This window comes from Bombus vancouverensis, chromosome 12, assembly GCF_051014615.1.
Source record: "Bombus vancouverensis nearcticus chromosome 12, iyBomVanc1_principal, whole genome shotgun sequence".
Lineage (NCBI taxonomy): Eukaryota > Metazoa > Arthropoda > Insecta > Hymenoptera > Apidae > Bombus > Bombus vancouverensis.
In genome coordinates, this window is record NC_134922.1 from 8053988 (window position 1) to 8079726 (window position 25739).

Below are 25739 nucleotides of genomic sequence, written 5' to 3' on the forward strand. Positions count from 1 at the left end.
CTCGTCTCTGGCGGGATGAAGGTTCAGCGTGTCCTTGCATAGAGATAAGCGTAGGAGGTAGTTATTCGAGCTACAAAATCCTGAGGATTCCATTCGGATAGCGAAACACAATTTTATGTCTTGCAACGGGTAATTTTAGTGCGAAGGAACTCGATGAAACCGTTCGTAGATACAGGATCTCAATTAGGCAGTTTTACGATACTCTTGCAAGACCATTAACGTTCTTATCTCGTTCCTTACATTTTTCTCAGACTATTAACCTGTACCGTTATACTTTTTAAAGGTGCTCAAATTATACTCTAATTTTATATTCAACACGTTCGTTATTACATCAAGTTACAACAGAGTTGTTCATTACCGGCCGTACTCTGCTTCTTGTATTTTTGTGCGCTATATTAAGCGTACGAATGAATAATTCAAACTTCCCAGCGAGACTGAAAGTTTATTTTTAAAAAATATCGCGACTTGTTTCGTCGAGATTTCCTTTCCTTGCTTTCTGCAATTTTAGGGCAAGATTGTAGTGTGACAACATAACAAAATCAAGTGACTTTTATAAATCTTTCCTTTTTTTTTAGATTAAAAAATATTACATTCGTATTTTAAAACTATATTTGCATCCCAGACAGATCTAGTCCCATATAACGCTGGTAATAAGTCTAAGAAAATTCGGGAAAATCACTTGCTTCTATTGTTGTTACACGAGAATCTCCCTTCGCATAGACAAAGCAACTAAAATCTCGATCGAACAATTTACTGTATTTTCTCTTGAAATAAATGTTGAGTTCCATTGAAAAACTTGGCTTATTCATTTGTAAATCTAACATTTAATAATACATGTGCATTTTTACTACAATTGACGACTGTCTGATTTTCAGATGCGTTTCTGTTTAAACCAAGCATATCAGTTATGCCGAGGACGAACTACATTAACCTCGAAGCAGATTTTCCTTTATCATTGTTAACGTTCTCTAAGACGAAGCATCATTAACACTTTTCATCTTCAGTATTCGAAAATACATGAATAATCCGGATAATGAAAATTCCATAAATCTTCTCGCTACAATAATTAAGCGTGTCAGTTACTTTTCAGCCAAGCCACGCCGAGCTTGAGACAGATTTTTATTTATTAACGTTCTTTAACACGTTGCCATAAGCAAGCACTGCCATAGTTACACTTTTTATATTCAGTATTCGAAAACATATGAATAATCTGAGCAATTAAAATTCCATAAATCTTCCAGCTATAGTAACTCACGTTCAGTTTAAAGATACGCTCGGAGAAGGTTATTCCAAGCCTGGTATTAAATCTTCGTTAGATATCGAATAAAACAGCGCGAGTCAACAAGTGAAGAAGTACACGTAGGCGTGCAGCGGCATAAATCTTTTTCTTGCCGATTTAGCAGGTTGGATCCGTGCATGCTCAAGTAATCCGAAGCTTTTCTGCTTTGAAAAGGGAATGTCCTCGAGCCTTCCGCTCCATGGAATTCTCCGTTTGCGCGCGAGAAGAAAGGGCAAAGAGGATGAGCCGGCGAGGGATGCTAAACTTTTTCAAAAACACCTTTCCACGCTAACGAATTCGCCTCTGTGAGACTTAACCCTGGAATTATTAACTTCTGCCACCCTGTTAGCTACAAACTTCACAAGGAAGAAACGAATTATACAGTTGATTACGAACATGTCGAAATATTTGTAGAGACATTTGATGAATATGTCGTGTGTCTTATACGAAACATTTTGAAATTTCACGAAGCAAACCTGAAGATGCACATAGAAGCTGCAAGATATTTAGTGCAAGTATATATTTAATAAGCAGAAATCGCAAAGTGTTTAAGCACTCGACTATTTATTATATTAAGAAGACTGAATATTCTGTGGCTTCGTCTTATTATATGTTTAACACAGCTATACACTATCTTTCTTAACAAATACACTGGCTACAGAAATTATTAACTCATTGGCATATGTACATCCAATGAAGTGTTTCTTTTTTACCAAGTTCTACAGTTTAGTTTCATAATCAATCAAATTTTTGTAATCATAATATACCACAAATTTATAATACACTTGGATCTAATTACTTAATCTGCAAAAGTTGTACTAAATACAATAGAGTCCACCGATTTTGTAGTACACTGTACATATTTACAGTAATTATCTGGCAAGTCGTATATGCATTTCAAATTTCGCCAATATAATCAACGTCTCAGCACAGGTTAAATAAAGTTTCTAAATGTTTTCTACAACGCACACGATCTACGCGTGAAAGTCTTCTTATGATAAGCCATCAAACACTTTGATCCATTGTAATCCTAACGGAAAATCCAAGTGGATAGTGTTTCATCTACCGAAACCTTCGTTCATCTTCTTCTTTTCTTACTTCGAATCAATGAACGAATTGAAAGAGGGACGTCGAATGTCGTGACGTTTTCTTTCACTCCTTTCCTCTTTTCTTCCATCTTCTTTTTCTTTCTTTGTTTTTTTTTTTTAACTGTCGAAAAGGGGATGAAAAGCGGAGCTCGCGCCACCCAGAAATCCAAGGTTCTTCAAACAAACTTGAACCCTGCACTGAGAGAAAAGCTCGACGCGCACGCTTTCACGCTTGCCTCCCTTTTCTCCATTTGCCGGATCCACATTCGCGCACGTTGAAATAATCGGCAGCCCTTCTTTCTTTCAAAGAGATCATCCTCCAGACTTTTTCTCCGTGCAGAACTAGCTGCGAGAACGAAGGAAAGCATGAAGGGTGATGGACGGGTTTAAACGATCGGTACAGTCGCGTCAGAAACCGCTCTTTCACGCTGCTAATCTCTTCTATTAATTCTCAGAACGTACGTCAAATTCCTTTCTTTATTATCCATTTGGAAAAAGCAAGTGTGAATTTTCCGATTTATTAAAAGAGAAGAAGGACGCACGTCAATTTTCATTGCTTATCGAGTTTACAATTTACTTTGAAATGAAACGACAACTGCATTGATCACGTTGATTTATCTGCTACAATGACGCTAGAAACGTGGAGCCTAATCGATGAATGCTGTTTAAAAGTGCTCGTCGGAAAGACGTACTGAATGATCATCGGAATTACATAAAATACGTTTGTTAGTACGCAAAGACTGCAATGATACGAACTTCAGCTTGGCTACTAAAAAAAGACGATGTTTGTTGAATCAACAGGTATAATCGTTCGAATATTCCACGCCTATTCTGAAGTGTTCTGGAGGATTCTTGTTTTTAGAGTTTTCCAGAATCCGTGAAAAATGACTGAATCCTCTAACGAGACTGTGGAAGTACATTTACTATCGAAGTTTTCAAGGCAATTTTCGACTGGCCATCGCATCGTGCTTATTTCGATTGTTACACACGAGGCTGATTTTAAATATTCGTCTAAGTGGATCTCAGATTCCGACAGATTAGTCTGAGGATATCTAAACGTAGATGTTAATTATTAATATCCCTATCGGTTTGACGAACATTGACTTAGCCAGGCTAAACTCTTTCAAGTTTGACTTAGCTCAGGGACTCCAAAATAATTAATAGCTTCAGACTGTATTGTATTGTACAGCAAGTGGATTAATATAAATTCGAATATATTGAATTAATACGATGAATAAATTGAATTAATATAAAATCGAAGACAGAAAATAATTATCGAAGAAGAATATTTTCCTTTTCGATTCTGTAGTATTAAATATTCGAAAAGAAATAATGGATATGTCGGATGAGAAGCTTTGTTCCAAAGATAAAGAGGACGTTGGAGGAAAAGGAAGATAAGTTTAAAGAAGGGTTTGGTAGATACCTTGCTCGAATTGACGAAGGAATGAGTTATGGAGAAGAAATTTTACAAAAAGCAATTTTCTAAAAAGTGCTAGCCTAATTGCTTTCCTTGACAGATGTTCAATCGACTATGTTTTCCTACATCTTACGATTTCATGTCCCTCGTACAAGTTTTACAAGCTCAACAGCACGGTAGTATTTAAGATAAAATTAATTCCGTTCCAAAGTTTTCTTCAAACAATATCAATGTACTCTTTCTCATCCGAGAGATCGTAAAATTAAAAATAGAATTGATTCGATAAAAAAAAAAAAAAATGCAACTGGACCTGTCCAAATTCGCATAACGCGTGAATTTAAAAAACGCGTCATCTATGTGGTATAGCGTATCAAAGCATTAAAATTTCAAAGGAGAACAATTTCGTAGGAAGAAGGTAACCGTAAATTTCTATTTTTCGCCATAAAACTTTCCGTCGTAGTTGCAATTTCTCGTGTTTTATCTTAGCGTGGTTTCGAGCGATGCGTCGTATTTATGGTAGGACGTAAAAACGTGGGCCAACGTCGACGGCATCCCCTAAACCGGATGTTACCCCCGCCCCCCTCCCTGGTGGCGCATTCACCGAAATTTCTATTTTCCATGCGGAAAAAAAACGAGGCAGACGGACGTAGACGGGAAAGAAAAACGCGAAAGAAGACATGGAAAGGGGTGGAAAAAAGCGCGAGCGCGGCGGAAATGACACGATAAAAACAATGGCCGTCGGCGCGGAGTGAAACGCGCGTTATTGTGCCACGAAAAATCGCGAAAAAACCGGAGAGAAGGTCGGATTAAACAGAAATGTGAAAAGATAAGGCGCGAAGAACCGAGTGGATTTCACGAATGTCCGCCTGGAGAAAGGAATTGGAATGTGAATTCATAGATGAGAAATGAGTCAATAGGGAACTGAGTGGATGAGTCTGGTTGAGGAACTACAAAGAATGTACGTAAGGGGCAAATATGGTGATTCACCAGCAAAGTGGCCATTTGGAACGGTGTTGCTACTATACATGCATATATGCTGCTTTCTGATATGCTGGAGAAGAAAATAAGTTTATTTTTTGAGGTGAATCAGATTCTATCTATTTCTGTTTGAATCAATAGCTACGAGTATCTTCGCGTCTTTTTACATCATTTTATATGTCGCCCTAAAACTGAGAATTTCGTCTTTCATATGTGTGAATTTGATTTATTCGCGTTTACAATCTAATGGAATATTGATTATACTCTGTCTGTGTAATAAAATTTGAAGCTTCATAAAAAGCGAAGCTAATGAGTTTAACTTCTGAACGTTTCACATATTAAAATCTTGTCGGATTTCTATCCAACTCTTCAGTGCCAATAAACGCTCGTATTTTTCTCTGAGTAAAATTAATCTCATTGTAATTGTACCTCCCTTATCCAAAAACTCTCTGAAATTTCCCTTAAATAATTTAATCTTATTACAATTGCACCTTGCTTAGCTACAAGCTATAGAACCTGGCCTATCCATGAACCATACAATTTTCCTTAGATAAATTAATCCTATTACAATTGCACTTGCCTCGTCCAAAAACTCTCTGAAATTTCCCTTAAATAACTTAATCCTATTCCAACTGGACTTTCTTTAGCCACAAGCTATAGAATCTCCCCTATCCATAAACCATACAACTTTCCTAAAATAAATGAATCTTACTAATTAATAATTTAGTTTATTATTAGTCAATTATAATTGCGCTTCCCTTATCCAAAACTCATATCTCTCTCGTAAAAGAAATTAATCCTGTTACAATTGCACCGCATTCTACGCACAACTCGCCCCCGTATTGTCACCCCGTGGCAAACACACTGGTCAAGGTTTGCCCGCTTTATTATTGAATTTTACGCGGTCGTACGCGTGCACTCGCGTGTACTCGCGTGAGTCACACGAAGGGAAACAACATTCGTCGGCTCGCATCGAGCCTTTCGAGCAGCTCTGACGTTCTCTCTCTCTCTCTCTCTCTCCCTCGAATCGTTTCTCGCTCGAATCTTTTCCGCCCTCGTGTGTATGTTATATTGTTACACACGGCCACGCACAGCCAGCCTCCATGTGCGTGGTGCGTGTGATTGTGCGTCTACACCCTAGTTAGTCGCCGACACTGACTCACGTATTCTCACATTCATTAAATAAGTAGTATGTAAAGTCTCTGTGCGAGTCTTTTTCTCTTTTGCTCTTTCTTTTTTCCCCCTTTTTCTCTTCTCGACAGCTGCACACGATGCTTGCCACTGGGGAGAACTGGAACGATCAGGCACTCTCCGACTCTCTTTATTAAGACTATTGTCTTTATTGCCGGTATTTTTCTTAGGACACTTATCCATTTATTCGGTCGCTTACTTTGCTAACTTACATATTTAATCGGCTGCTATTTTTTTACGCCGCTCGATTTTTCTTCCCGACGACTCGCACGATATCGATTACGTTGCATCGAGATGGTACGAAGATTTATAGTGGCCACAGCAAACATTTGTTCATCGTTATATTTATTGCAGCGCTTATTAATAATTAACTAAGTTCGAGCGTATTATGTTTGATATATTATTCGGTAGTACTTTCATGTAATATAATTATACAATTTTTATATCCAGTTGCAACGTACGTTCGCCCTCTTTTTATCCATATGTATTGCTATATGTATTAGTAATAAATGAATAAAATCTAATAAAAAATTAATCAAAAACTAACTAGTAAAACTAGTAAAAAATTAATAAAAAATAACATTAGTAATAAATAATAAAAACGGAATGAATTTATATTAGAATTCATTATACGACCACTGTACAACTCGTATGATGCAAACGAGAAAAGAAATGTGGAATGTGACAAAAAAAGAAAATCGCTTCATTGGAAAATAAGAGTATGTACGTACAAATATCTTGTGCAGCCATTGCATATTGTATATTCGTTGGTTCGTTCGTTTTCGTAGCCTTCAAAGCAATCTTTTGTTTCTACTGTCAGTCATTGTTACACGCCATTGCTTGAACGGTTTTGATAAAGAAAAATTGTTGAGGCTTCTGGTTAAATTACGTGTATAACTATTTTCTTGTGGTTATATATGTTTAAAATATGTTGGATAATAATACAAGACCAAAAGAGTTCAAGTTAGATTGCGTAATTTTAAGGTAAGTTTAAAACTACTATTCCGTGAAATTACTATAAAAAAAGTCGAGGAAAAATAATTGCATCAGAACTCTGTTGAATCGTCGTTCCATTGTATAATTTCACTTATTTGCCTGAACTCAGTGGAACCGTATTCTTGAAAACTACGCAAAAATCCACGCACGCGCGATGGAATCAAGTCCTAGACTCTTACACACATAGAAAGTAAAACATCGAACCACGAAATGAAACAACCCCTTAGGAATTTTTTCCCAAGCCAAGGAACTGGGGAATAAAATTCGACGAGATTCTGACTGAAAGAAAATTTCGTGGCGTACGCTACGGATATTCTAGAAAAAGATTTTTGCCTCTTACGCGCGTTTCAATATTAATGCACGGTAAAAGATTTGCAAGTCCGAAAATTTAGGTAGGTTTAACATATGAAAATCGTAAGATTGGGAAATTTGGAAATCTGGCAATTAAAAAATTCGAAAATTTGCAAATCTGAAAGTTAACAAATTCCAAAATATAGAAACTTGGAAATTAAAAAATCCCAAGTTTCGAAAATCTGAAAATTGAAAGATCCTGAATTTCGTAAATCTGAAAATTAAAAGATTCTAAAATTCGCGAGTCTGAGGATTTAAAAATCCTAAAATTTGCGAATCTGCAAATTATAGATTCTAAAATTTCTAAATGATAAAATAAATGATAGGAACGAAAGAACCTGGGAAAGAGACTTGAAACTGAAATGTTGCGTGAAGCAACGTTTCTTAATTGATGTCGATTGCTCAAACGAAAACTACCCTTTGAAAACTACCAAATCGTTGCTCGAGTCAAAAAATTCGAGATGAAATTCGAGCTCTGGCTTGAAGAAAATTTCACAGCACGTGTTATAGACACTACAGACTGTATAGACGAAGCTTTTCCGCCTCATGTCGCTTAATCGGCGATCAAGAGGCACGTTGAACCTCGGATATTCAAACAGGGACCGCGCAAACTGCAGTCGAGTGCAGTGAGGAGAGAAGAGCCAAGTGCATGACAGACACGCTGCAATGTGTGTAGAGTGTCTCGTTTGCTTGTATGCACCTGCAAGACACATGTTGTGCACTGGTTTCCAGACGGAGAAGATGGGAACGGTCTCTCCACCTCGACTAAATTTCCGCCAGCATCCGTGAAAGAAATTTCCTGGTAGACGTTTCATATGTCGATACCAGAATTTTTTGGCGAAATGTACTGGATGGCTATGTTAGTATTTGCCTGTGATATATGAAATGTCCGATCCTGAAGGAATTACAATCCAACGAATACTGAAAGGGACGCTTTTACAGAAATCAGACGTCCATATAAATAGAGAAAAGATTTATTTTTCAATTTTTTCTTTTTTTTTTTGCTGTATATTATATAATTTTAGATTTTAAGTTTTTGATATGTGGAATTGGAAATTGCACTTTTCTTGCATGTAGGATTTGAGGTTCTAACGTTGCAATATATAGAATTTCAAATTTTATTTCTCGAATTTGAAAGCTGCTGTGCTTCAAGGCACTATAAATATATAGGACATTAAATTGTCATTCTGTGATATGCAGAATGCAGAATCTCACTTTTCTAATATATTCTTATTTCGAGTAATAATTATACACCAAATTGCTAGTGGTAAGTAATACAATAAATTTTCTCTGCTTAGCAGCCGCCGCTATAAACACCAAGAAGTTACAAAATTAAGGTTACATATAAAAAGAAATATTCCAAATTTTGCAAATTTCCTGTTCTCTATCCTCGAGGATTTTGTTATCACTGTATCGTGTTATTAACAGATTCGATGAATCTAACCTTAGAATCTATTCGATAACAACTAAATTAATTTGAAATATGACGAGTGAATTCCTAGAATCTCTCCGAAAAAATATTTCAATTTTCATTCAAATCATTTAAAGCTACTGCGAATGAATTATTAGCTGTCGTTCCGTTACGATAGATTTTTCCTTTTGTACGTAATATATCATCCAATGATAAGCGATATTTTATTTCGTTGAATTCGATACGTGTACGCTATCGAACTACATATCGACGTAGGGTTGGTTATCGAGACACGCACAATTCGCTGTATTTTTCCACCGGCACGTACGCCAAGTGTCACGTTCATTAATTTTTGTATAGCGTGCACACGAGTGCACTTGATACGTGACACCGATAGGGGATGCGGTAAACGAAAATAGAACGGATCGATGGTGTTTTTACTGAAGGAACGAATACAGGTATTACGCTACCTGTTGTAAACCGATTTCTTTCGCGTTACTTCGTCCTGTTATTACCTGGAGGATAAGGTCGAGGTATTTTTATGGACGACGTACGCTGCTGAAAGACAAATCTCGGTGAAAAATTCGGATGTATACGCTGTTGCGTGCCGTGTAAAAGAATCGAATATAGGGTATGGCGTGCAAATTTTGTAGCCCGAGAGCTTTTTTAACATTTATCTAATGTTAACTAATCGGAAAAGTTTGTACAATTACCTCGACAACTTAGTAACGAAGGCTTGAAGCCGATGTTTTACAAAAGTTCATGCAAATAGGGTAAAAAGTGTTCATGTAAAAGGATGCCTTTTATAGTTGTTAAAAAAAATGGTTCTAATTCCATCCCCTTAGCTTTATAATATGTAATTATTATACAAATTAATTGTAAATTATTATACAAATATTTGTACATATATGTAAGTATAATAATTATAATATTGGTATATAAATATCATCTTGAAGTTCATCTTTCATCAGCGTATGAATTTCGAAAAATGTTATAAAAATTACTCGAAGAATGTAAAGCTACGCCTGCCTGGATTTTTTGTTAGAAGAATAAGATAAAATAGATTTTATTACGTTTAACAAGATATAAATGAATTACGACTCAATTTATTATTGATGTAATTTATGATATTGATTTAATCGTTATAATTAAAATCGCTGTATACTTCTCTTCTTCTCTTTAGCAATACAACTCCAACGAGCGACCATCCACTATTAGCAAATAATTGGAACCATAGGAAGCTATAAACTTGGCGATGGGATGATATCGTTCAAACAGAGATCGATGTAAAGGGCTAGACGTCGTTTTCACGAGATTCGTGACACGACAATGACAATTTCATCGGCCGTATCCCGTAGCAAAGTGCAACAGGAGTGGAAGGACCGAAAGTAACGAAGCGAGACAGTGGCGACAAAGAGGGACGTTAATGAGCCAGACGACGCTGGAATTGAATTCGACGCCGCGCAAAGCGCTCAAACGAACTTTCCTTCAACGACAAATTGCCATGAAATCCTGTCGAACGTTTCTTGTTCTGCTGGCCAGTGAAATTTCCAATCTGCTGTTATTACGATCGTAAAAGATCGAAATTGTGTACTCGAAAATTAAGAAAAATAAAATCCTTTCTTAATACTCTTCGCATACATTCAGGCCATTTCTTTTCATACTTTTCGTTTGTCTTTTTCTCTGATTGCGCCTCGTTCTGAAAAGACGAATTTTTAATTGGAACATTTAGAGTTGTTGAGAAGAGCTACGAATGTTAAAAAATCTGTCAAGGAATATTTAATAGAAGCTGGCAAAACGGTATGATGATACTTGAAATGAGACAAGAGAATATCTTTGAGCTTGCGCGTATCTCTGAAATTTACGATTTACAGTTGTTGCAATTGCAGTGGAAAGAATCTGTAGCACGTCGAAATAAAAAAATGACAATACTTTCCTTTCTTTGATTGCTGGCAATAATTATAAAAATATTAATTTTTATATGGAAGTCTTAGAAATATTAGGAAGTTGTAAAAAGGAATTATATTTTGTTTTTTTCTTAAGAAGGAAGATATATTAAAGACCATAATTGGTATCTTGTTTGCTCTTATGCTTATCTCCGAAATCTTAGGATTTGAAATTATCGCAGTTGCAATAAAAGTAGAATTTGTAGCACGACAAAAAAAAGGCACTCACAGTAATGACTATAATAATAATTATAATTCTCCAACTGTGTCATCTATAATTTTCGATTGAATCTTCAATTGTTTTCATTATTTGATACTTTTCGAGTTTTCTGGGTAGATTAAAATCTGTTCGAATTTCATAAGCAGCAATTTTTCCAACAATATATTTTTTGGATCATTTATAACGAACCGGAAGATACTAATTAAAAATTACTGGGTGTGTTAAACGGAATTCTCGCAAAATTAATAAAACGCGATTATGCAATAAAATAATAAAAACGTTAATTTTCGTAGAATTTCTAGAAATATTACAAAGTCCTAAAAAAAAGTGTTACGCTTTGTCTTTTAACGGAAATAAAATAGCAAAAACCAAGACTTGCATTGTAGAATTTTCTCTCAACTTCAGCCGAGGAACAGAGCGAGCAAAAATATCCATTTTTCTCAACGTTCGTTAAATCCGTGCTTTTTTTACGTGGTCGTGTTTCTTTCTCGGCTAACAAACGAGTTTTGTTTCATTCGTGCGAGTATAAATATATAAGTTCTGGCTGGGTGATTTTTAACGCGGGGAACGTGGTCAGAGCTGCGTAAGAATCGCAAGAAGTATTTACGTATCGTCAAAACGGTGTATATGTTCCCATATTAACTAGCAACGATAGCCATCGCGTTTCCATATAAAACAAAAATCCATCGAGAATGTTTGTACGAAAAATTTTCATGGCTACGAAATGATTCTACGGAATCTCAGTTTGCGAACGTTTATCAACAGCAAAGATCTCAATTAAATCAAATATTTCTCAATGAAAGGAATGTTAATCGCGTGTTTGCATGGTAAAGTGGCATAATATAAAGAAAAATCCTACGGGTCATTTGTCCTGCAGTGGCAAAAATGTGACGATTTATGGTACGGGGGGGGGGCTTATTTATGGCGTTAAAAATAGAACAACACTCCTCGTTATCAAAGATGACCACTTTATATTTTTATGTTTTTATTATACATTATATGTTTCGTATTATTATATTGTATAATTACTTATTTATTATGGAACTGAAATAAGCGCAGATTGAAATAAACATCGTACGATTCATTATGTTGCAATATACTTCATAAATCTTCCCCACATGAAAGTGCAATATGAAACATATGTCGAAATGAGTACGGAGTTACGGTAGTCTCGTACCACTAAATAGGAAACGACATTATGGCCATTCGATCAAAATTGCTATTGGACACTGTTGTCCCATACCGCCTAATAGGAAAATCCATCATGAGGTCTATTTGTCCCCGATGGACCTTTTTTGCCACCACGAACTTTCGTTTACCACCAAATAGAAATGTGTCCTTACAGAAGTCGGCGCAGTGACCGCGTTAAAGAATTCAGAACCATCGTTCTGCAATTGCTGCGAACTGGATGCTATCGCCAGATCACTCGCTCTGTGAATGCAGAAGATTCGAAACACAGAGAGACAAAGCTACGTACGGACGAAGCTTTAGATTTCCTGCACTTTATATGCAAAGAACTTTCGAATAAATTCACTCAGAATTTCTATTTGTTTTCGTTCCCTGGTTGGGCCAGTTCTGGAATTTGGTTCTATGGTTTGGTTCTCTTTATTACAAAACTCGTATCAATTCTATGGAAAGAGTTCGACATATAAATTTCTTCGCCTATCGCCGCAACTCTACGAAATATTCGAATATCTGAACTTTATATCCTTAAATGTACGTTAGAAAAATGATAGAAATTATAGACGTTTGTTCTTGCGAAAGAACAAGAGGAAATTTCCAAAGTCGGATATTAAATTGACAGGTATAAAAAATTAACGTGTGTAGTTCGCATAAATAGCCTTGAACCGCCGATTTTATGTCACGGGGACATCAGCCTTTTGATTGATGTTGTTTGTAAGCAGAGAGGAGCCTTGGATCGCGCCAGAAATCCTTTTGATAAGCGGTTTCCGCGGCCGGAAATGTTGCAACGTCGAAAAAAATTCGATTTGCCGTACGAAGAATGAAATTCGTCATACTTTTTCCACGTTCTTTTCGCCAACACTTTGTCATTCGGAATTAACGTTCGTTACTCCCTTTCATCTTCCCAAGCGACGCTGAATTCGTCCCGTGAACTTTTAACGTCTGCCTGAAATTCACTAATTACCGAGTCGCCAGCCTGAACGAGATTAAATTTTGCTTAACGACTGTGCAGCCAGTAAAATATCCTGTGTCTAATTAAAAGCGTAGCCGTGTCATTTTCAACTATTAACTGTACGAGATTTGTGGAAAATTCCATGTTTAACTCTTTATGGTGTTGCAATTTTTTTTATTATTTCAACTGTTATTTCATAGTTGTGTATGCAATGAACCGATACGCAAGATACCATATGTAAAATGATACAAATATGTAAAATATGTTGATATTTCGTAAGTGAAAGTAAAACGAAAATTTGGTTTACATGCGTATTATAAATGTTAATGTATTTGTGAATTCTAATATCAATATTTCTAAATAGAGGCAAAGCAGAAATTTAGTTTAGATATGTATTAAATATTAACGTATTATACTGATATTTATAATTATAATGGAATATTAATACAATAATTAGACTGTCAATGTAAGCAGAAATTTTGTGTCAGATACCCTTAAATATTAATTTAATGTTGTTTAATATAATAGTAACAGAAATAATATTAATTTAATAATAGACATACTGAAACAAAATTCTGTTTAGCTTCGTTTTGTGAACAGCGTTTACAAAAACATTAGCTTGCATAAATATTCGCAATCTAACTATTAAATTGAAAAATGCTCCTCTGCATTTTATGGAAAGCTAGCGTTTCTGAATTGTATGTCACTTTCAAAATGAAGATGAGACATTGTTTAACGCCCTTATAATGTTTCTAAATGTTTATATACAATTACGATTGCCTCTATTTTCAACCTAAATCTACTGACAAATTCATTCACGTCGATTAAAGCTAAAAAAAGACCAGGTTTCGATCAGGTACAATACAACAAGGTTATATCAATCTGACGATACGATCGCATCATATGGAATATAATTGAACACAATAAGAGACTTAATTCACGTACAATAGTAAAAAAAAAAAAAAAACGTAGTCGCGTAATGTGTACATTGCTTTTCCTCAGACATTGGTAAATATTTTCCAATATTACCTGTCTGGTAAACTGAGAAATAAAAAATTATTATCTCTTCCTCTGTCCTCCATATATTTACCTGTACAGATATTAAGGTAGATCATGATATAACGTTATCATTGTAGATGCAAACGAGGTCAACGTGCTAACGACGAGTTGCTATTGTTTTCCACTGTGTTAATTAAATATTCAACTGGGACGCAGCTTAAATCGATCGGGTTTTACATAACCGCACGAAATAATAATAAAATACACATATTCCGCAGCGAAAGGATTAGACGACCGAGATTCTACAATTTACATTCCGAGTTCCTGCGATTTGTCTACGAACTATCTTTAAACGTGAACGCAATCATAGAGTCTCGAATAAAATATCTTGTGGCATCACCTTGAATCAATTATACCACGGTAAATCATCAAGTGCAATTGCCTTTAACTTACGCCACAATAAATCATCGGCTGAAGTTTAGATTAAGTTATTGCACGATATTGCATCCTTGTATTTATCAATGTCCTCGATATGGCTATGTCTTTTTGTTTCATATCCTCATGAATTTTTATCGTGCCAATCTATTTGTAACTAATGTGTTTCTAAGCGCTCTATATTTTCTGATCACCCACAGTTCTTCACCGTTGCTTTCCCTCTATTCAAATAAATGTACTTTTATCTATTTGACATTTTCTTTTAATTTTCTCTTTCATACAACAAATGGTATCTTTACCTTTTATATTATTCGAATCTTTAATCCAGATAGTACAATTCTCTGGAAACTTTTCAGTACCTCGATCACGATAAAGGAGAGTGACTTTTTAAATTTTCTGCTCTATATCTTCACTATCGTTCAGGAAATGTCGCACTTCGTCTATCTATTCAGATAGCAACTTACATACTTTTAAGGAACGGTGTTGCGAAATCAGCTTTCTGATTCATAGTCCTCCATTTATAATACGTATCACTATAGTACGATATCGTTACATACGATCAACAATATGTTTCCTTCGATACGAACGACAATTAAAAAAAGTGTCCACGACAAAAGTTCATTACGATCTTCGGTTTATTCGAGAAGAAAGACAGTGTGATCCACGATCATGTATCGAGAGAAATGGATCACGTTGGATGCTGAAGATACTCACTTTCTTACGAAACTTCCCGAGTGATTCACTGAGTAAACCAGATTAATGCGTTCTGCTGCACAAGAGGCACAGAGAGATAAGCAAACTTCCAGAAACTACGTGTGTAGCGTACGTATGTATATAGCGCCCTATCAGCATATCAACTTGCCAGCTTTCTCTTAACACGCATGTATTATTCAGATTTTTGTCCGACGAAACAGACAGTTTAGACTATTTGCTTTTCATTAGACTATTTCGCCTTTCTCAGTCGAAACGTCCTATTTACAATTTTAAAAAAGTCCAAGATCCGAGAACCCTCGCGGTTTTTCATTTTTTTACTTCATCTTTGCGCGTCTTTGTTCAATATAGAATATTTAGCTACGATTTCTTAGCCGTGTAAAAAATAAGAAACGCGAGAAACTTGAAATATCTGGATATACAGTGGCCACAGATATTTTCTCTTTCTTCGTGGAAATGTTCTATCTACGATTTTAGGAAAATCGAGAATCCGAGAAATCTCATGTTCTTCGTTTCTTTACTCCATCCTCGTGCCTATTTATTCGATGTAAAATATTCTCTTCTCGTTGGACTGTTTCGCCTTCCTTACATCATTTCGATGTCGTTTTGAAAATCAAAAAACTGCTGTACAAACAGGACACGTTAACTAAAAAGAAACACAACAAAACAACTTTAGAAACTAATTAGAAAAAAAGAATAAAATAAACGGGGAACTAAATATTTTAATATCGTCTTGAAAGATAAAAAGCTACTGTACCGATAGGAAACTTTTAAGCTGAAGCACGTAGTATTATCGGCTATTTTCTTCCATTATCATCAGTTACTTTCTACGATTAGCAGCACACGCGATTCTCGCCAAACCTTTTCCACCAATCTTATCGCGATAAGTAAACGAGCGACTGGCAAGTGTCTGCCGTTGAAATTTGTTTGCTAAGCAAACTCTGTTTTTCGGTGCAACCGTATCGCATTGTCTCTTCGTGGCTGTCGGATGCGTACTAAGTTTATGCATATTTCGTTTCAAACGTCATTCGAGGTCCGACAACGAATGATTATCGTACGATGTGTAGATTAAACAAAGTGTGATTTATGAATAATTATTACGGTATTATAATACTTTTGAGATTATCGAATTTTTAGTTTCGCGAGAGAATCATCGTTCGCTGAGAATTATCGTAATGTTCTAACTACACACTGATGATCACGCGTTTATGGGAAATTTAATCGTCAGCTGGTGTATCGATGGATTATAAGTGAGCAGAATAATCAATTCAAAATACGTCACGTTACTTTGTATTACTGAACAGAAATTATTGTTGTTCCATGAAATATGAACAACAAATTGACATTAAAAATCTCCAAATTAAATAGTCTAGTCCAAACATAATCGTTTCGGTCATCGCGTAGAAAGATCTAGAGAAAAATCTGCAATATGCAAAAATATATCGCTGCTTGGCATTGACAGTGACAAATCTAAAAAAAAAAAAAAAAAAAAAAAAAAAATGACCAATTTGCTTTCATTGAGTGCGAGTTCCACATTATGTTTCTATTTTTATCGTGTCAAACGGTACGTTTATATCCATCGGTTGTGCGTCAAAGGACAGTTGTACTAACAAGGCCTGTTTTTAATATTTAAAGAAAAATATAAATTTTAGAAAGCCTTTCGTCTAAAATTAGCATGTTTTAAGCTAGGCCGCTGTCGATTCGAAGCAGCGATACAAAGCGTACAAACATCTTATTACATTATTTAGAAAATCAAACGAACTTTTATTCAGTTTCCACTGTTTCAATTATAATTAGACGAAAGATTAGATCTGCATGACATTTGAATAAATTTGTATAAAATTATACCCGTAGTAATTATAATATCTTAATGAATAGTGAATTTTTCTTTTAAATATGGATGTTTGTTTTAACGTGAAAACTCATTTTAATGCAGCGGATAGTGCACATCTGAGAGCGTATTTAAGAAAAGGAAAATACGCCAGCGACAGAGAGAGCAGTGGAAAAATATCAAAGAGAACGACGGTGGTATACCGAGAAATAGAATTTTGACGAACAAAAACTGATGTTCCGATATCAAGAAGAATAGAAAAGAGGATTGCAACAACGAAAAGACCTACGAAGGGACACTAAGAAAAGAGAAAAGAATCGAAGAATAAATTAAAGCCGGCGTGAAGAGCAAAAAAAAGGGATGCAAGCATCCAAAGTGTAGAGAACGAAAGAAGAATTAAATTGCGATGCTTCGATCTTCTCTTTTAATTACTGCAATCTTCCTTTTTATTTATTAGTTCCTCCTTGTTCGAATTTTAATTTAGAATCTCGATCGCTTGCGATGTATCTCCGATAAGCCATCTGATGAAATTCCTCGCGTTTTTCCAGCCGTTTGTCCAGCAGCAGATTTCAATTAAGCAAAGATGAAAGAAGTGTGGCCGGTTCGTTTGAAAATTCGCAACGGGACCGGAATTAAAAGTTGTCGGCGTGATTTATTTGCCGACGTGACGGAGCTTCGATCCGCTTTCGCTATGCGTCGAGAAATAGAAATTTACTGCCTTGCCAAATCTCAAGCCAGATATTCCCGCGTTTCCATGGAATTTCCTTCGGAAAAGCTGATTCTTCTACGATGCCGATCTTCGAATTGACCTCGCCGTGTTCCTTCAATCATTTTACGTGCAATCGCGCTTTCTTCCCTGTCGTTAACACGCTTGCCCAATTTTGAGAAAAGTACAGGGTGGCTCGTAAGTGGCTTCCTCGTTCAAAAGTCGTCTAACTTTGTTCTTATTGCGTGTAAAGATCAGTTAAATTTACAGCTGTTTGATCGCGTAGCTGGATTACGCCTGACCTACTCTGATGGCACGTAAAAAATACTAAATAGCACGATCATGTGCCCCGAAGTACCGTCTCTTCTTAAGCTAAAATCGTCTTTTTACGTTACACGGAAGAGATCGTAGTTTATAGCAACGTCAATAAATCATGTCGTTCGAAACGCATTTGTGCTCATAATCTTCCAACAGGTATAATATTAATAGAGTATTGTCACGCGCAGACGACTTGTAACCGAATTGTATACTAAAGCGCGTTATATACCCCTGAATAATAATAATAATAATAATTTGTCAATTTTTGTTCCAGATTTCCAAAGTTTGTTCCCTGGAAATTTACAATGGGCGCTATTCGCCTCGGAGCAGAGAGTAAAAATAACCGAATCCTGTAATGGAATTTACAACAATATACTATAAACAATTGAATGTTATTTTCAAAAGCGACGCTGCGTTTTTTCAGAAACTCGAAGTTCGATAGAGAACTAAAAACAGAGTTGAAAGTCCGACAGAAAAATAGGTGTACGGCATTCGTTAGAGTACGAGAATGTTTTATCACAGAGACAAATAATTTGCAGGCCATTTAGTTGGTAAATTATTACGCAAGAGAACCGAGGTTTTTCTGATATTACAAAATTTAGTCTTTTTTTTTTTTCTTTTTTTGATTGGAGAATATCGAACGTGACGGAAAATTCACTGTCAGACCGTCGTCATCGTTCGAATGCCACGTGAGCTCTTCGCCCGTACAGGAAACACCAGATTGACGATGCTTTTGTGCGAGAAGCTGGATCGATAACGCGTGTACTGTCGCCATTCAGAACGATCGTTCGAATTCAATAGCCACTACGTAACGATTCTTCGTGGAAAACGCTAATAAAATCGAGCGAGAAAGCGGAGCGTCAATGGGACGCGAGAAAGGTATTAAATTTGATCAACTTTTTCATGGATTTTACGGCGTCCCGATGATAGAGTTACAGGCACTGGAAATTCTTTCAGAACTGTGTATTAATTTCTGATAAAAAAAAGTATAATCATGTTCAAATTCCGAAGATAAAGATAAAAGAGAAAGAGAAAAAAATGTAGTCTTGTCAAAGTTGTTATTAAATTCTCCGATGTAAAAATGGATCAAATAAACTTGCTGAAATTTTTACTCTTAAAATAGTTCGACTCTAACTTTGAGCGTTCTAGGTTCTGCTTTATGTAATATCGTGTAAGTTAGTTTTCTATTTCATCCAAACAATTTAGATAATTAATTCAAGCGTTCAGAGGGAGAGGGGGGGGGGGGAATCAAGTTAATAAGGTAGATATAAATCTCCTGGAATTTTTACTCTTGAGATAACTCGAGCCTAACCTTAAACTTCTCGATTTCTGTTTGATGTAATGCCACGGCTTTCTAATTTCATTCAGACGATTTAAATAATATCAATTAGAGGCGGCGCAGTCAGCGAAAAAGTGGAACAAGTGCACTTTTCCACAAGAACGAAGAAGTATGAGAAATATTACCAAATCCTTCTGAATGTCTAACATCGAGAATATTTAATATTTATAATAATGTATATGTTTCGATATTTATCAATTAAAACATACAATTGTAACATCAATTAAAAGCCTCGCAAATGGAAAAGTGAAACAACTGCATCATTTCCATAAGGAGGGAAATGTATAAGAAAGAAAGATATTACCAAGTCTTTCTTTGTGACTTGTGATCTAATCTCTATAATTATGTACATATCTTGATGTCTATCAATTGAAACATACAATATCAATTAGAAGCCTCACAAGTGGAAAAATGAAACAATGGCATCTTTTGCATAAGAAGGGGAAAATATACAAAAAGAATGATATTGCAAAATAATATCTACATATTTTAGCGGCCAGAAACAACACGGATTTTTCTATTACATATTAATTTTCTTACTAAAAACTTAGTTTTCATATATGAGTTCATATCGATGAACGTACAGAATATTACACGTTATTGAAACAAGAAAAGAGAACACAGATAGACTCTATTATCATCCATATACATAATGTGACGCACAAATGATCGAGGTTGTCGCAATTTTCTCAAGTCGATCACTTTATCGATAGCGTCGTTCTCTTATTCACGCCAACTGTTATCAAGAAACGCAACCTCGAACAATCGATATACAGATCTTAATGATCATTTTGCACAATCTGGAAGCAACATTGCTACACCGCTGCGTGATAAACGACCGATTCATACCATCTTCCGAGATTCGATCGTTATCTATAACGCAGTATGTAACACTTTAGCAGGCGTTCAGATCTAACACAAGACGCGAAGTCGTACATAACGCGAAGAAGACACAAAGGAAAAAGAAACGAAGCGAAACGACGCTTGCTCGCCTCATAAAACAATAACTGCTAATAAGACGCAATTGTTCGTACCACGGAAGTAATAGAAGCAACTCCGAGAGCCTAATAAAACTTCTCAGTTCCATCTGTCGCTGCCGACTCTACGTTAATATAATTATCGGACTCTGCCATATTTATACAAAATCCATATTTTTATGAATCCAATGAACATTCACATCTTTCATATTTATAAACACTCGAGAAATTCATATTTTTGTGGATACAGTAAATATAAGAAGAAAGTGGATATCGACTTTTGACTAATATAATTAGTACAGTGTGCATATGTGTGGAAAATCCATATTTTTATGAATCTAATGAACATTCACATCTTTCATATTTATAAACACTCGAGAAATTCATACTTTTGTGGATACAGTAAATATAAGAAGAAGGTGGATATCGACTTTTGACTAATATAGTTAGTACAGTGTGCATATGTATAGAAAATCCATATTTTTATGAATCCAATGAACATTCATATCTTTCATATTTATAAACACTCGAGAAATTCATATTTTTGTGGATACAGTAAATATAAGAAGAAGGTGGATATCGACTTTTGACTAATATAATTAGTACAGTGTGCATATTTATGCGAAATTCATATTTTTATGAATCTAATGAACATTCATATCTTTCATATTTATAAACACTCGAGAAATTCATACTTTTGTGGATACAGTAAATATAAGAAGAAGGTGGATATCGACTTTTGACTAATATAATTAGTACAGTGTGCATATTTATGCCAAATTCATATTTTTATGAATCTAATGAACATTCACATCTTTCATATTTATAAACACTCGAGAAATTCATACTTTTGTGGATACAGTAAATATAAGAAGAAGGTGGATATCGACTTTTGACTAATATAATTAGTACAGTGTGCATATGTGTGGAAAATCCATATTTTTATGAATCCAATGAACATTCACATCTTTCATATTTATAAACACTCGAGAAATTCATACTTTTGTGGATACAGTAAATATAAGAAGAAAGTGGATATCGACTTTTGACTAATATAATTAGTACAGTGTGCATATTTATGCGAAATTCATATTTTTCACATTTATAAATAGTCGAGAAATTCATACTTTTGTGGATATTATAAATATAAAAAGAAGGTGGATATCGATGACTCTTGACTAATATAATTATTACACTGTGCATGTTTATGCGAAATTCATATTTTTATAAGAATAATCGAAGAAACGAGGCTTAGGTAGAAGATCGTTTTATCTATCAAAAATTATACAGAGTGCTATATTTCGGATATTTTGTACATTTTGGCAAATCGTGCGCATTCTGTGTATGTTAAGTTTCCTATACGAACGCATAGAAATCCACGACACAAAAGATTAATTACGATAACGACTGTATAGAAAAATTCTAGAATAGAACGAACAAACAAGAAGATAAATGTATTTACGTAGTCTCATTATTTCAAACTACATATATATATGGTTATGTTAATATTTTCCCGCGATTCTCTATCACATTAGATAAACTGTAATTCCACCTTATCTACAACGTATCATTGTACAGATAGCAATTAATCGATTTAATTTAATTAAAAAATTGATTTGTCGATTAATTCGACTTTCTATTTGCCAAAAGAGACGCGTGTTTCCCTACGTGAGTACAAAGTATGCGAACATACGACGCCGCAATTCGTTGCTCGAATGGTTCGAAATTACGAGAGCGGATCCACGCTCGGATCGTTTTCGCATGAATTCTTGTAAGAAGCCGATTTTCCGCTTGGCAGTCCACGACAACAATTTCTTTCGAATCAACTACCATTTTTGTCCCTTTCATTGATCGTTCGATCGTTTACTGTTCACGCAAATCTTATCGATATTGAAGTAGTTTGTAGATATACATGTAAGTAGTTCTATCGACTCATTCAGCAATCGCAGCATTTATTGCGCATGCAATATCTTGTGAAACTTTTGCGACATGGATTTTTCAAATATTTTCTCTATATTCGACGTTTCATTGCACTCGCGCTTGAAAAGTTCTTCGATAAGACCAATGGGTAACGAGAATTATTTTAGATAGTATTATTCTTATTGGCAATCTGTACGTAATAGAGTATTTACAATAATATTTAGTACATGAAACCCATCATTTACATTCAAAATTCTTCAGTCACGTTAATGAAAACATAAAAATTCGTAAAAATCCATAGCGAATATAGAACAAACATTGTCAAAGATAAAGTGTGCAGGTGCAGTATATTATTCTACAATTAAATGCTACAGTGGATTTCATATTAATACTAATACTAACGCAATATTAATATACTTGATAGTATACTCAATAATAAATAATATATACCATACAAAAAGGCAAAATAAATAATTCTAAACAATATACTTGATAGTACTTAAATATTACGATATATACACAATAATATATAACAATATAATAAATAATACAATACGTTGCACGTTATACTTAGAATATATTAACATACTTATATAGTAGTATACAGTATAATAGTGCATTAATATAGCAATATATTTTAAGTATAACGCATATCAATTAATATACCTATATATAATAGTGTATTAAAATATATCTTAATCAGATTACACAGAATTCGTGGCAATGGTCGCGCTAACCGAAAGTTCTGAGATTTAAAATTCCTACAAGGAAACGCTGTCTCATCAGCAACCACGAAGCGTGTGTTAATCGATACACGTTTCCTTGGCTTCTTTTAGCCAAATGGAGTAAGAGATTGAGAGCCACTGAGACCGCTGGCAAATAAATAGATCACCGACGAAGCTCCTTCGATTGTCAATGCTCTTCAGAATTGGATGAAGAACGATAGCAGGAAGGAAGGAAGGAAGGGAGGGAGGAAGAGGTGAAGTAATGCATTACTGGCAAAGAAGAGGCGGAAAGAGGTGAAACGAGTATGGTAGACGACACGATGTCAGGTCGGTTGGACGATGACGAACGCTCGCTATCAACTTCCTGCTAGAATTGATATAGATGCGCGGGCCCTCTGTTCCTACTACGTTAAACGCGACGAAAGGGTCGTTGATCCGGATAGTTCAGCAAGTTATCGCCTTTTTTTCCCCAACGATCGACGCTGTGTTTCGCGTGGGAATTCCTGAAATGTCGGATCCGATGGAAACGCCGACGAGTTGTGAAAAAAAAAAGGACGGAATTTTTCTGGCCAATTCGAGATCAATCGAAAGGCGAAACAGGTAGAGATTGATATCGTCGCGATGAAAATTGAGGAAAAACTGTCGAGTTGACGAACGCATTGTATCGTTTCTGGAATTTCGGGATTTCAGAATTTTGAAATTTCTCGAAGCCTAACGTTGTGTTAGATAATACGTTGTGTTTGTTTAAGTATTCTTGACTTATTTTTCTCATCGAGATATAACATGTTATTTCCTTCCTGGAAAGTTATAATAATCGATGAAAATTGAGGTAAAATTGTTCGGTTAAAGAACGTACTTATTGGATTTTTTAAGATTTTTCGGAGTACAATGGAATAAATCGATTGTCGGGAACGTTAAGAATACAAGAATCTTGTAGTAACAGAGAAAATAATGGAAATGCATGCGTACAATGTAATGAATGTAATGGAATGAATCGATTAACAAGAATCTCAAAAATATGTGCTCCGAGAAATCCAATAATATTTGAGTAACAGAGACAATAATAATAATAATACGACCGTGTTTTCCTTTCACTTTTCGGAGAATATAGCTTCTCATCGGTCAAACACGTAAATACAGGGGTCTATAAAATCCTTGGTGATAAATATAACTGGAGTGAATGAGCTTATTGATAACAGAAGATCACAGGATGTTCCTCTCTTGTAAAAGCAATCTCGGAATCTCTCATAACAACATAAACTCAACCAGAAGAAAAATGTCTTTTCGGAGTACACTTGTGTTTTCAAAAGAAATTACGCGTTTACACTGCAAGATAGGATTATACGTTCCATGTAATTTTTAGCGTTTTCAATGATTTATTGCTAGGACTATACTTTGAAACTGAGTTTTGTATTACATGCCTGTGTGTATTATAGCTAGGCTACGAATTTTTATACATTTATTGCTGCAGCTATTCGTTCTTTTTCGTTCAACAACTCATCGCATAAAAATTCGGAAAATATACGCTTCGAAATAAAGTACGTTTTGTACTATTTGTACGTATAATTAATTGCCGTTATTTGCAAGTAGTTTTATGTTATAGCAATTTAAAGATGCAGCAATATATTCAGAATAAGGTGCAATACGTAAATCGAGTTGCACAAAACAATTCATATCTACCTTTATTTATAAATCACACAAATCTCCATAAAACTAAATAAACTTACAATATTACCCAGCAGTGTATTCTATACCCTATCCACGGTGTACTTAAGCTCAAAAATCCACTAACAACCTTCCACGTTATAATATACCCAAACCTATATCGAATTATCCTTAAAATCTCGACAGATCTCGAGAATGAATCCAATTTAATTTCATCTAGCATGGAATTACACAATTGTAATATTTTTTCTGACAGTGATCTGTTTACCAACAAGCAGCCGGCCATTTTCGAGCGCGCGGTACAGGGCGTAACCAAAGCCGCGTAAAACCTGTCCCTAGCCCTATAACCTATAACCTATAAAACCATATAAACCATTGTAACAAAATTCTCCAACGATGTTATCACTCACCCTCGGGATAGGCTTGCTTGCTTTGCACGAAGTCGATGAACATGTTGGTCACGTTGTACAGCTGGCCCATGCCCTTGGGGTTGAAATACGTGGTGGCGTTGTAGAGCAGCCCGGTCGTGTTCGTTCTCGTATAGTTGATACCCTGCGATGCCATGATCCCGTTCAGCTGCCGGTCCAGATCCTCGCTGATCACCCGCATCCGATTGGTCAGTGTCTCCTGGCAGTTAACTGGACACGACACCAGAAGAACAGAGAGCAGACCGAAAACCGCGAATCCATAATGCACCACGGCACTCGGCCGAAAACCACCGAACAGTACGAAAAACATGATAGCGACTTGCGCCAGGGACGCGTCGCTACGAACTGATGCCTCGGCTCGTCTCGCAGGCACGCGGAACCGAACCATCCCCACTCCTCCGCCACACTCGAGCCGAAGCAAAGCTTCGTACGTAGTTCGTGTCCGCTCGTTCCTATCGTTCAACGACCCGTGGCGTATTTTCTTTACCTTTTTTATATTTATGTACTCTCTTTATCAATGATTTCGTATTGTAATAATTGTAGTCTTGTGTAGTAATTTCTATGTAATAAATATGTATAATGAGTGTTTTGTAAGGAATATTTGATGTCTTTTTTTCCTGTAATAAAAAGTTCCTTTGACATGCCTGATCCATTTGTTCTTAGCTTTTACTGTT

At 35.5% G+C, this 25739-nt stretch overlaps 1 protein-coding gene across 7 annotated transcripts in view; it reads right to left on the reverse strand.

Moving 5' to 3' along the window:
- The window catches only part of LOC117155540 (prominin-1-A), a 71379-nt gene extending 45911 nt beyond the window's left edge, over positions 1 to 25468 (reverse strand). For all 7 annotated transcript variants that reach the window (XR_013059824.1, XM_076623547.1, XM_033331611.2 and 4 more), the window contains exon 1: positions 25048 to 25468. Coding sequence is in view for 6 of the 7 variants with exons in the window: in XM_076623547.1 (XP_076479662.1) it covers positions 25048 to 25453 (406 nt within the window). In the remaining variant the exon portion in view is untranslated. The remainder of the gene's footprint in view (positions 1 to 25047) is intronic.
- Between the last annotated feature and the right edge of the window lie 271 nt (positions 25469 to 25739).